Source organism: Oxyura jamaicensis, chromosome 7 (assembly GCF_011077185.1).
Source record: "Oxyura jamaicensis isolate SHBP4307 breed ruddy duck chromosome 7, BPBGC_Ojam_1.0, whole genome shotgun sequence".
NCBI lineage: Eukaryota > Metazoa > Chordata > Aves > Anseriformes > Anatidae > Oxyura > Oxyura jamaicensis.
In genome coordinates, this window is record NC_048899.1 from 13,643,368 (window position 1) to 13,656,690 (window position 13,323).

General features: G+C 38.4%; 1 protein-coding gene across 1 annotated transcript in view; it reads left to right on the top strand.

The window, feature by feature from the left end:
- Positions 1-6,253: 6,253 nt before the first annotated feature.
- PPP1R1C (protein phosphatase 1 regulatory inhibitor subunit 1C) overlaps positions 6,254-13,323 on the top strand; it is a 47,769-nt gene continuing 40,699 nt past the window's right edge. Inside the window, 3 exon segments of the mRNA XM_035331288.1 lie at positions 6,254-6,594; positions 6,596-6,751; positions 8,990-9,050. Coding sequence (XP_035187179.1) covers positions 6,493-6,594; positions 6,596-6,751; positions 8,990-9,050 — 319 coding nt within the window. The 5' untranslated portion in view covers positions 6,254-6,492.

Genomic DNA, 13,323 nt, shown 5'->3' on the forward strand with positions numbered 1-13,323 from the left:
AAGAAAGAAAGAAAGAAAGAAAGAAAGAAAGAAAGAAAGAAAGAAAGAAAGAAAGAAAGAAAGAAAGAAAGAAAGAAAGAAAGAAAGAAAGAAAGAAAGAAAGAAAGAAAGAAAGAAAGAAAGAAAGAAAGAAAGAAAGAAAGAAAGAAAGAAAGAAAGAAAGAAAGAATTGTCAGAGTGGGTGAGTAGCTGTTCTGCCTACTGTGGTATCTTTGGTACAGATGCCTATTGTATATTTTTTTTCAAACTTTGTGAAGAGTTATATAATAACATAGATTTTTTTTTTGTTGTCTTTCTGGTTTCTAAACCAGTTCTGTTTTCCATTAGTTATTTGTAACAACTCTAGTCTTTTTTTTTTTTTTTTTTGTAAGAAAGCTTCTACACAAATTAGCTTTAGATTTTCTTTTAAAAGTGTAAAGACAAGACAAGAGGGGTCATTTTGAAGGCCAATTCCTGTGCTACATATTAAACAAAGCTTAGGATGAAATTGCTTTTAAAAGCAAGTTTTAAATATATACTTAATATCTTAATTATTATTATTGGGGAGGTTACAGGAAAATTTACATATAGGCATGTTTTCTTGCTGACATAAGTGATGAAAAAAAATCTCAGCAAAGGGATTGATGATTGCTGAGTATTAGGAGTCTAGCAGCGTGGGCTCATGAGACAGTTGGAGTTAAGAGTGCAGTTAGAAACATAAGAGCAGCCATAGCAGATGAAGCCCAAGGTCCAGGCCATTCAGTATCTTTACTCTCACAGTGACCAACAGCATATGTTTGGGAAGAGCCAAATCTCAAGTGGAGTGCGAGGAGTGTCTCTACCTTCCCAGTTTTCAGCATGTGGTGGCTCTGGATTTTCTGGACAGTGATGACAGTTGATGGATTTCTTTTCTTAATTGTTTTTCTAGCACATGTACAGTTTTAGTGGCCACAGAATCCTGTGGAGATGAGTTCCAAAATTTAAGCCCACGTTGGGCTGAGATGGAGGAGGAGGCAAGAAAGAAAAAAAAAACGTAAATCTCAAACTCAAAATTCAGAATTTTAAAAATATATTTTGAATTTGGCATACTGAGAGTTTATAGCCCCTTTGATGAAAATCATCAATCATTTTCATCCCAGCAGCCTGTGTTTGTATGCAGAGATTTCTAATCCAGACTCTGAAACTATAGAAGTTTGTTCCTTGTTCAGCTTCCCTGTGCTCTATAATTTAACTTTTGTTTTTTTTAAAAAAAAAATAAATGGTAGAAATTCAATTTTATATTTCAATTGTTTAGTTCAATGTTACAGTCAGACAACTTTTGCATTAAAGATTTAATATGAAAAGAAGGTAATGTAATTTCATTGTAAAGTCTGTGTGAACTGCCCACAGTAGTTCTGTTCATTGAAAAATGTATTAGATTTACCCTCTCTTTGGTAAGGAATTGAACTCTAGCATGACTTCCTGCTGAAATACCTCTGTAAACCTGTTACCAGAATGTTAGTCTCTGCACTATTGAACTATAGTCTATATTAGACATGGATCTTTTGACTGTCTAATCAGTTTATGTCCCATTAATACAGCCCATTTCCTATGTTTTGGATGCGCTGATTCCACAGATGGCAGCGGTCAGCACCTACCAGTAAATGTTTGTACATTACTTGATAGTCAGGAGAGCTGTGACTCCCAGAGGAAGGCTTGACTTGATAGCGTCAGTTCTTACATCCTCAAGTCAAGGTAACTTTAAACTGATGATGATTACAATTACACTGCTAAGGAGTGATTATCTCAACTAAAGAGAAATTATAAATAAAAATAGCTGTATTTTTTACATATCTAGTTCTTATGTATACAGTTAATGTTGACCAACTCTGGTGTTTGATGGACACGTACTGCCAACAGAAATTTGGGTTACGCTGTTAGTAGGCCAACAGCTTTCACTTCATGTCCCTCTGAGCAGTCACAGGATCAACAATGCTTTTGGTTCTCCATCCTGATCTGCCTGCAGCAGCACTTGCTGCTCACAAGACAGACGTGTTCTGCGCTATGTTGCCCCACATGTACAGATTTTAAATCTTTTGTATTTTCTGCATATCAATATCTGACTGTGTTTCCAGAGGCTGAGTGGGAGCCACCCACTCAACAGCAACACCTGTATTTAACAATTTTGAAAGGAAGTTTTCAGGACCCTTTTGGAAATGCCAGTGCTTATCCTTGGAAGGGTTGCATCTGATTTTAGCACCTTCACAGGCAGCTCCAGGTCTCATTCCTCTCCAGGTTGGTGCTGCAGTAGTCCCTGATCACCACAGAGAAGCAGATCGCAGCCACAGCCAAAATGGTGTGGAGCGCAGGGCAGAGCCTGCTGAGTTCCCTTCCCAGCAGCCTGGGTCGTTGGCTGTGAAAAAAATAATAATAATAATCCTCTCCTTCTACAATAGGGAAAATATCTCAGGCAGGAGCTGTGAATAATTTGATAGCTCATCATGACAGCAGTTCATACCAGAACCTAGTTAATGACATAGAAAGGAAAGATCTTAGACAGTTATTATTATTTTTCTTTCCATGATAGTTTTAGCTGAATCATGAAGGAATTTGAAACATTGTGGGGAGTGCACTAAAAACAGAAGATGAGCTAAAAGGATTTGGCAGTACTTAAATGCATTTCAGCTCTTCCCCAGACTATGATGCAGTCTATAGAAAATGCAAACACATTTTGCCTGGAGACATCCAGTGCTGCAAATTAGGTGTAAGAGTAAGCTGATGCAGTAATCCTGAAAGCCTATATCCGACTGCTCCCTGAAATATGTCTCTTCTACTATTTAAAAAAATACTTTTATTGTTGTAAGGCACATAAAGACAGCTGGGCAGCCAGCTGCAAAGGAGTGCAGAGAGGAGAGCGGCCGGGGCAGGCACCTCCACATTGCAGGCCTGGAGGGCCTGTCCCCGCTAGGCCTCTCCCTGCGGCCTGGCAGTCCGTTAGGGACCTGTCCCTCGGTCCTGTCCTGCCCTCGCTGTCTGGCTTCCTTCTCAGCCTGACAAGGAGTGGCTTTGTTGCTTCCTTTCTTCAAGCAGCTGTTGAGTTTGTTTCTCAGATACTATTGCTAGCAACAACTTCAAGACATGATTTCTCTAGACACAATGTCCAGCAGTTGAGAGCTGAACCACCTCTATCAGCCTGTCAGCCATTTAATGCTGTAACATTCTTTCACTATCTGAATGTGACCTGACTTTATCATTAGTGAATGAAATTTTAAGCTTTTGTAATGAGAACTATAGCGCCTGTAATCCTATAGCTGTAATTGTAGCATAATTTTATACACAAAGTTTCATAGATATCTACAATAGATGGCTCGTCTGTGATAGACATCTACAAGTTAATGGCATGTCTGCTCATGAAGGTCTTGTGAGACTGTATAATTAGACTGTCCTGAAAACCTCCCCCAACTCTGATAGCCCATAGTGAAAGCTGCTTGGACCTCTCTTCCTTCACTGTCAGCTCTGAGCTGTGCCAGCAGAACTGCTGCAGTTGTGCTCTGCCTCTAATTGTCTATCTATGGAAAGCACTTTGTGATTAGTCTTTGTAGGAACAGTGAAGGTTTAAAAGCAATCTTAAGAAACACTGAGCATCATTGTTCGGTGTGTCTCTTTCATTTGCTGTGGTAAGTAGAGCTAAGGTGAGCATTTCACCTTAGTGCTAAAAATATTCCAAAATCAGCTTGAGAGAGCCTAAGATAACCTGATCTCAGGCCCTACTTCAAGCAGCATGTGGGAACAGGTATTTCCAGAAGTCCCTTCCATCTAAGATTTTTCTGCAGTTCTACGATTCTAAGTTAATGCACTTGAACTATCACAATAAATCTGTCAGGAAAATCACCAGCAATGAGACATTCCCTGAGCTGATTTACTCTGGTCTCTAACCATCGTACATGTTCTGTCCTATCAGATGCTATCTGATAGGAGTTCCTATCTATTCTACTAATCAAAAAAACAGGTGGATGCTACTTGTTACACAGCTCAGTAAAGGAAAGCTTTCTACTACATTGCAGTTCCAGTTGTACAGTTGCATTAATTAAGGGAGACATCTCTGAATAGGGGGGTATCTGGGCAAATTAAATGGTTGCAGCTTGAAGAAAAGATGTGGGAAGACAGCATCAGTATAAATTAATTGCATTTTATTTATTTATTTGTTTTCATTTACCCTCTCAGGAAAAGGACAATTCTTTCAGATTCAGAGATACTTGAAGAATATTATATACGTAATTCACTTTTGTGATGTGGTGGTTTTTCAGTGAAAAGAACATCCACAGATTCAGTCACTCAAGTGATCTTTTTCAGTCCCTTGCTTTAATGGATATATGGAAAAATAAGTCAAAGTTATAACTAAAATAAGTTCCAATTTATGAGTGGTGTCTTTGCAAACTTCAACTTCATGAAAGTCCGGGGAGCAACTCTTGTGAGAAAAGCAACACAGCAGAATATGAAGCCTGTTATTTTTGGTAGGGTGTGCAGTGCTGAGCTCCATGTCTCTGTTCTGATCTCTGAACATCTGCTGTAAGCCACGGCTTCCTCATAGCTCTCAAAAAATTTTGTGCCAACCAACACAAAGCATCAAGCAAGTTGTCAGTTAAGTCACTGGCATTTTTTCCAGCTACTTGCCATCAGCTAGAAGCCACTGGTACAAAGGAGATGGATGAGGAGAGAAATTTCAGCCCTCATTGTGAGTTATTTTTGATCATTGAGTCAACCAGGCCTTTAACTTCTAGTATATTCTCACCTTCTGGGCTAGACATGGTTTTCATAAACTAACTGGCTTGTGTATTTGCCTCTGTTCAGACATATCCTGGTATTCCGATAATGTGTTAACTATTTTCATTTGTATGAATCCAAACCTTGACTTTCAGGTTTATTCTGCTGTGCACAGCCTGTGCATTATTTTTACCCATGATCCCTACTCCTTTCCCCACCTCCCCTACTGGCACAGATGGGGAAATACTCAGTGGCTTTAGAATAAATCTGTGATGAACTGTGAAAATCCTTGATCCTTTCAGTGGCCTGGACCAGAATTGTGTTTCCAAATTCCTTTGAGTTTTGGTTTCAGAGCCTCAGCTCCGAATTCTGCTGCTTCTCTGTTTCCTTACTGCAGTCTGTCAGAGCAGGCTCAAGTTACTCTTCTCTGTGCATTTTACCTGTTTGCTCTTCATCCTGACTGGTTGTATTTCTACTGAGAGAGTTCACAGATCTTCCAAAAAGCTGGTGAAAATTCACTTGCTCTCTGCAGGTAGCCTTATCCCAGATAAAGCTGACTCTTCGAAGTGCCATACCAGTCAGGACTTGCCTTGTTTTCTTTCTTTCCAATTGTTTGTAATGGTTACCAGGATATTGACCCAATGCTCTTTGGCTGTGGGCTTAGCGCTATGCTTACAACATAGTCCTTTGACCTGCCTACAGCATTGTCTGTCCAGGGACCCAGCTTTAGCATCAAGAGCACCTTTGCTGCAGGAGCTCTGCTGTGCTGCTTTGCAGTGGTCAGGAGCTCTGAGCAAATGGGTAGGTTATGGTAATGGTCACTGTATATTGTTTCATATACTTCTCATTAAGATGAAATTAAAAGTGAAAATCAAGAAGATTCACCAGAATGTTACTGGTATGATTGACCAAATTATTTTCCTGGTCTTAAAAGAAGGCACGGGTTTTGTACCCCAAAGTAGGATTTGGGACTCTGAATTGTAGCCTTCTAAAAGCGAAGTGACTAGGCTGAGCCATCTTTACTTTTTCTAGGGTTGACAGAGATAAAATGTTATCTCCAGTAGATGCTATATTGCACTTAAGCAGGACAGAACAAAACATGCTCTGATGTGTCAAGCTGTCGGGAACCCAGATTGCTGGCTTAAATGTGGAACTTCTCAGTAGCTGAAGTTATCTGAGATGGATCCTACCAGAAGAGTTTGCAGTCTAAATATGAACTAGTCTAAGGTGCAAACCGCAGTTAGCATGCCAGATATTCTTCAAGAAAGTGTAGGCATCTATGTAGCATCATCATCAAAAAAAATTCCTGGAAGAGGTTTAGAAAAGGATTTGGAAGAGCAAAGGCGGTTGTGTGATACGTGAGAAGAGGAGAGCGGTTCTGGCACACTGTAACAGAGACAGAATTATTGCATCCACCCCTCCTGCTACCTCCACCCCCAAAATCTGAAAACTTCCTGATTTGTGTTCATCAATAATTAAGAGCCCATCAGCAATACTCAGAGGGAGCTTGCATTGCACTTCTGAGCAGCCAGATAGTAATGTACGGTGGAGAGATCCTCTCTTTCAAATCCCAGGGCTCCAGGCCATGCAATGCTAGTATTGCATTTTCAATTAGCTTCTGAGTGAATGCTTGGCATATGCAGAAGTGAACTGGTACACAATTAGCTTATTGTTCCTTTTAGCTTTGTGCTGAGAGGATCTGAAGGACTGGAGAAGAGAGGGGAGAGGGGAGTGGGGGAAAAAATAGTCAAGCCAGCAGCATCTCTGTGGATGTGGAATAAGGGAGCTGCTCAGCTCACACAGATCCACTTGCTAAGTCGGGAATTACAGCTGTTACTGAGGAGCACACAGCGTGGCTTTAGGGAGGGCGCCGGGGAGAGCCGCAGAACGAGGCTCTGTTCTCAGGCGCTCCAGGCTCTGCTTTCGCCTGCCTCACCTCAGCATTGTGATGGAGCCCAACAGCCCTAAAAAGATCCAGTTTGCTGTGCCACTGTTTCAGAGTCAAATAGATCCCGAAGCAGCTGAGCAGGTAAGGAGACAAGTTGCTCTCACGGTTTTGAAGGAAAGGGGTAGAATGGGTGCAAGATGTAGGGTGGTAACAGGTCATACTTATGGCCTAAATGCTTTTCCAACTTATAGTAGCTTAACTACAGACCAAATGCTCTGGAGGTTATAGCACTCTCTGGATACATGCAAAAAAACAGTTGGATATATTCTCCAGCCAGAATAAGCCTTCTTTATCTTAGGTAGGTTTATTCAGTATATATTTTCTGTGCTGTTCCTGTAACTAGACTTGTGCTCTAATGCAAACGCTCCACTTGAATACACATTCTCAATCAACTTAGGAAGATTGTTTTTATATAAAGCAAAACGTGAAGTTTATAATAGATACCTAATAAGACATATTGCACAGTCCAGTTAGAAGACAGCTTATTTACCATTGATTTTAACATGATAAAATGAGTTACATTTTGCACAATTTATCCCTTCAGTTATATCCTGTATTTTACATGATTATTATAGTCTTATTTATATCATTGCTAAAATGTTTTACATATTAGAAAAATATGTACGTAAGTGTAGAAATATGTCTGGATGTAGAATTATGTATGTATGAGATTAATATGTATACTATTTTAGGTTTTGACTCCCATACACGTACACAGATATATGTAATATATATAAAGCATTACGGCAGTCTATGGAGGAAATATGTTTTTCTGTACACGTGGTTATTATGTACAGCTATGCATAGATGTACATAAAGAAGGACAAACATAAGCTTAGGAGAAAATCTGGATAAATTGTAATTAGGTCACCCAGTATATTTCTCTCAGTGCAAGTACTTCTCGACATTTGCTTCTATTTTTGTAAGTCTAGTTTTAGATGATACCAGGGGAATAGCATAACCTTGACAGTTCAGTGTTAATGACAAAAGTATTGGCACCTTTAGGACAGGTATCTTGTTTCCTGAATATTCTGATGTGAGCCTTTGCCAGAAAGTGATGGCTTGTGAGTGACCACTGAATGAAGTGCTGGAAAGAATTGCTGCAGGTTTTCATTTTGTCCATTGGTACTTCTGAACTATAAGACGTCTGTGAAAAGTCCTGCATTGAAATCAAACAGGATGTGCTCTGATATTTTTTTTTTTTTCTGAAATTTTTAAGAATCGTAGCATTTGGATTTCACTGAATTCCCATGGTTTTTGAAATGCTGTGCCACAAATTCTGCCTAGTTTTTACGGGTAATCATTTTGTTGTTGTTATGAGTTTAATTCCAAGTGCTATTTGGTTATACTGTGTAGGTGTGATGGAATTAAATTAGTAAATTCTGCTGTCAGCTACATTTACTCTAATCTGGAATAACCCCATTAAGCCTGATGATGTAATTTTCCATTTACACCTCTGAAAGCAAAATTTGAACCCATCTCACTACAGAGCTCAGCAATTAAAAAAGAACAAATGCACTGACATTGAGCACTTGTGTCAGTGTGGTTTCTAGCTGAAATATTCAATCTCTCTCTTAAATTCAATAGAATATTGATAGCCTGGAAGTTTTAGTGTAGCAACTTTCAATGCAAATATGTCCATTATAGGAGGGTAGTCCAATATCATGTAGCTCAATCAGTGTTAATGGAACAAAAAACCTTAGTCAAATAAATTTTGAATAAGAAGAACTGCATATAATTTCTATTCAGAATTACATATTGATAGGTAAATATCTAAGCTAGTGCTATTTGGAAACATTCTTTTTAAAGTCTTGACTATTATTTTCTTTAGTTAGAGAACAATAACACCACTTCTGGCCACAGTTTAGAAATATAAATTCATCAGAAAACATATATGCAATGTCAGCTCTCAAGTGTGCTACAAAAAAAATCATATTCATAATTGCTTGTGAGAGCTATAACAGCAGTAGCAATTTGAATGTGTAAGTTCACAAACTACTGCAGTTATTTTCCTGAAACAAAGCTAAATGCCAATATTTTAAGATATAACCAAAACACATCAGCAATGGATGTCCAAAAACTTATTCAAGAATCCCAGTGTTTTGGATTTCCATATACAAGCAGCCGCATGACCCTGATCACCGTCAGTCCAGAAGAGCAGTCAGAAAGACAGCGATGTGCTGCTGTTCCTTTACATATTTTCTTTTTTAACTTTGCCTGATTTACAGTCAGGAGGACATCAGATGGATTGTTTGCTTTGCTTTGGGTGTGGGGTGATTGGTGGGCCCTGATGACTCTCATGATTTGTGCATGTTACAGATCAGGAAAAGAAGGCCTACTCCAGCATCACTCGTCATCATGAATGAGCATGTGCCCCCGGGTAAGTGCCAGCATATTTTCTAACGTATTGAATTTGTGTATTTGGGATTGTCTGCAAAATGGTTAGTTAATGAACTACATGATTTTAAAAACCCAGCATTAATTTCAAAGCACTAAATATTAAATGATGGACCATAGAACAGTTTGGAGTAAAAACATGAATCTATGTAAATCTTGGCCTCCAGATAATGGCAATTATTTCAGTATTTTATACTCTCCTACATTTTGTTGTATGTACAAGGAGAGTAAACATGATCCTTAAGACATAATTTGAGTTCTTAAGACATAATTTGAAACACATTACCTATTTTACTTCACATCAAACTTTTCTTTTATATAACCCTCTGCAACATTATTTTCCTGCCTTAACTCTTAATTCTTTAAAAAGCAGTTCAGGCTTTTTCTCACTGATGTATCTTTTAGATCATTGCTGCATGCACTGGTATCTCAGTAAAATTAAACCATTTTAGCTCTACTGGTATCTCCTCTTACTGCAGTGTGCTGGTGGTCTCCCAGTCTGATTAATGTCACCAGTAGCTGAAATTCCTGAGAAATGCACTGAGAGAAGCATTTAAAGAACCCTGCTCTTGAGGTTGAGATCATTGCAGCATAGCCCAGATTAGGGATGTTCAAGTGTGGCATATGGCTAAGGTTATTTTAACACTGCAAGTGACCCATGCAGTTGCTGCAGGGCTAATGCTGATCCCAGTTCGGAGAGTAGCATTTTGGCCCATGTTTCAGGCAGTTCAGCTCTCAGTAATGATGCATGAAAGATCTGCCTCAGACTGACTTTCCTTAGGTTAATGGGATACAGTGCCTGTGTTGCTAGGACTTAATTTAAAGCAAACTCACCTTGACTGATAATCTCTGTTGCAATTCACTTTGTACAGTTTGTACTGTCATATTTCCTTTTATAAACAGATACTTGGTAGAGTACCAAATCAAAACCAAACAGAGAATAAGAACTCTTTTTAATTTACAGGAAATTTTAGTGTAAACAAAGTGGTGCATGTCTGTTATCTTCTTTCCTGCAATGTTCATAATAAATCTTTAAATAAATCATTTTTATTATCAGGATTGCTGCAAGTATCAGTAAACTTCCATGTAAACCCAAGAGCTAGTATTCATCCTTTTCAGTTATGTTTATTCATTGATACGTTATCCTCTCTTATTAGGTACTGGGAAACTAGTATTGATTAAGGTTCTTTGGTTAAATTAAAATCTTGTCTTTTTTTTTTTTTAATTTTATACAGAGTAAGACAAAAATAACAAAATTATAAGCACCTTCCCCCCCTTCATGTTGTTTATGCATGAGTATGTGCATACGTGTTTCCATATGGCATGCTTGATACGGGCAAGTGTTTTGAAAGGAGCATGCACATGTAGCTATGTAAACCCACCAAATACAAGATCCTCAAAGCCAAATTGGAAAGCCAGATTATAGATTTACAATGGGAGTATGAATAGTAAATAAATTCATTATGGGTGTGATCTTGCAAGGTGCCGGGCAACTTCTGAAATTATTGTATACCTTCAACTTTCAGAGGAGTCAGCAAGTCCTAGAGACTCCTGCTAACTTGCAGATTAAATTCCTACTGCTAGTTTGCTACTTGATTTTTGAATAGAGTTCAATGGTATAACAAATAATGATTCATCTCCAAACAATGGTTAATTCATTAATGCTCGTATTTACAGTCAATAAAATAATGGTAGTAAGGGTGAAAACTTGAGACTCCCACAATTTTAATTAGAAGCATGATTCTCTAAATATATGAGAAAACTGAGCAGCAGAGGATTTAAGTGATATTGTAAAAAGACAAATATTAAATTAGAACTGGACTAAACTAGAATACCGTCCCTTGATTTTTACCCACTGAAGTACTCCAATTCCCTCATTAGGAACAGATAGTGAAGTATACGCTTCCAAGGGAATGGAATGCATGACCCAGTGCAATTCTAAATGTTCGGATGCCCATGCAAAGTTTACTCAAATTACCTAAACTTCTTCTATTTTGAAAATCAGAGAGGAATTTTCTGAGAATCAGTCTTTTCTGTAGCCTTCTGTTGCATCTGCTCTTGATTGCAGCATGAAAAAAGTAGCATTTTTGTGGTATTCTGGCATTCTGGATATAGACCCATCTGGAAACCAGAAGGGAGTAAAATGATTTTGGACATTTCAAAACTTTATAATAAATTCTGTTTGAGTTGTGCCATACATAGATCTAAAACAGTCATTTTCCTCTAAGTCTTCTCATTCATCCCTGATGTCTACAACAGATTGAGAGGAATCTGTCTTCACGGATGTAGGTAAGGGCCATTGTACTACAAAGTGAAGATGGAATGGCTACTAAGGATAAGTCATTTAAAACAGCATTTGGAGATGACAACTACTTCAAAATTTTAAGAAGAGTCTCCTTGGCTTCCCTGCTTCCAAGGAGAGAGTAAATGCCAGACCACACTAAATGATTTACAGGCAGGTGGCAGATGTGACTGCAGGAGCTAATATCAAGACCATAGGATCATTGATTGGTGCATTTGCTCCTGCTTACTCTGGTTGGCATCATATATAATTTCAAAGTCAGCAAAAGATAAATTTGAATTGTGACAGCATCAATAATGATTGCAGTGGACATCATGGGCTTGTGAAACAACATAGTGATGAAAAAAAAATCAACTTTTTCTGTATGTGTTCTGTAAAGTGCTTTATTGTGGATTATGTCACATAGCAGCAGATAAGTTAGCACTAGAAAAATTGAGACTCAAGTTATGAAGCGATTTACGTTAAGAGTGGTTGTTGCCATTAATTGGGCTATATTTTTTTTCTGAGAATCTGATATTTGATTTCATAATATCTAATTGGTTTTACTGTTATTTGAAATTACAAGACCGTTTTACTATCTTTGAGAGCAGAGCCTCATCTTAGTGGGCAGAACTACAGAAACTTGCAGTGTCTCATCCCAAGCAGGATGCCTGTACGGGTTACTGAGGAAACCCAGTCATGTCCTGCTATAGCTACAGTTGCTCAATCCCTATCCTTTAAAAAAGGGATGTAAGCATGTGGTTAGTTTTAAAGACACTTTTACCTGTCATGCTGCAGAAGAGCTTAATCCAAAAATTGCTAAAAGCTCTCCTGCTTCCTCTTTCTCTTGCAGTATCATTAAAGCCAACAGAAACTGAAAATTACATACCTGGAAAGCAACCATTTCTTTAATGCCATAATATACTCACAGTCTCCTGTCTCTTTACCAAGTGTAGGAGAATATATATGAAAATCAGTGCTTACTATATGAAATACAGGTCTATCCATGCTTTAAACCAGCAGGGTCATACTGCAATGCCTCACGTGAAAGCTGGTAGTAATGTAGAGAAATGACAGCTGAGGGAGGAAAACATATCAGACCACAGCTCAGGTTTAATGCCATTAGTGCTCACTTTGATCAGAAAACAATGCCAGCGTTCCTGTATAGACTGGATTTGTCACAGAGCCAAGGCAACATCAAACAGTCTGGCTGGCAGGGTCTGCTCAGCTCATGTCAGAGTGTTCAGTCTTCTTGAAATATTAGAATAGGGGTAAACACTAGAATAAATTCTGTTTCTGAACTTTCTATGTATTTGCTGTTTGCAATTCTCCTTTTTACTCAGTTGCATAGTTTGGCTTCCTTCCTTGTAATGTAAATGTTACTTAGTGTTTGGAAATAAGAAAAACATAGCAATATGTTTTGATAATTCTTCAGAGCTGCCTTTTTGTATTTGGTAAATCTCATTTCAAGGTAGAAAAGGTAACTCGTAAGAAGGCTGTACCCATACCAAGATAAGGAACTTGCTTGCAGTCTGTGTTTGGATATTAGCAATTTTTCTGTTGTGTTCCCAGCTGACTTTCAGGTGACCAGACAGGGACTCATGCCTCCCAGCTCACTGCAGGATCTCCAGAGCTCTGGTGAGATGCCTCAAGGGCAGGGTCAGTATTTAGTACAGCCACAAACAATGCAGATGGATGGGTAGTGGGAGTAAGAATGGCCCTTACACCTGCTGCAATCCCATGACAACCCAAAGCAGATTGGGGTGTTGTTTTCTTTCTTTCTTTCTTTCTTTCTTTCTTTCTTTCTTTCTTTCTTTCTTTCTTTCTTTCTTTCTTTCTTTCTTTCTTTCTTTCTTTCTTTCTTTCTTTCTTTCTTTCTTTCTTTCTTTCTTTCTTTCTTTCTTTCTTTCTTTCTTTCTTTCTTTCTTTCTTTCTTTCTTTCTTTCTTTCTTTCTTTCTTTCTTTCTTTCTTTCT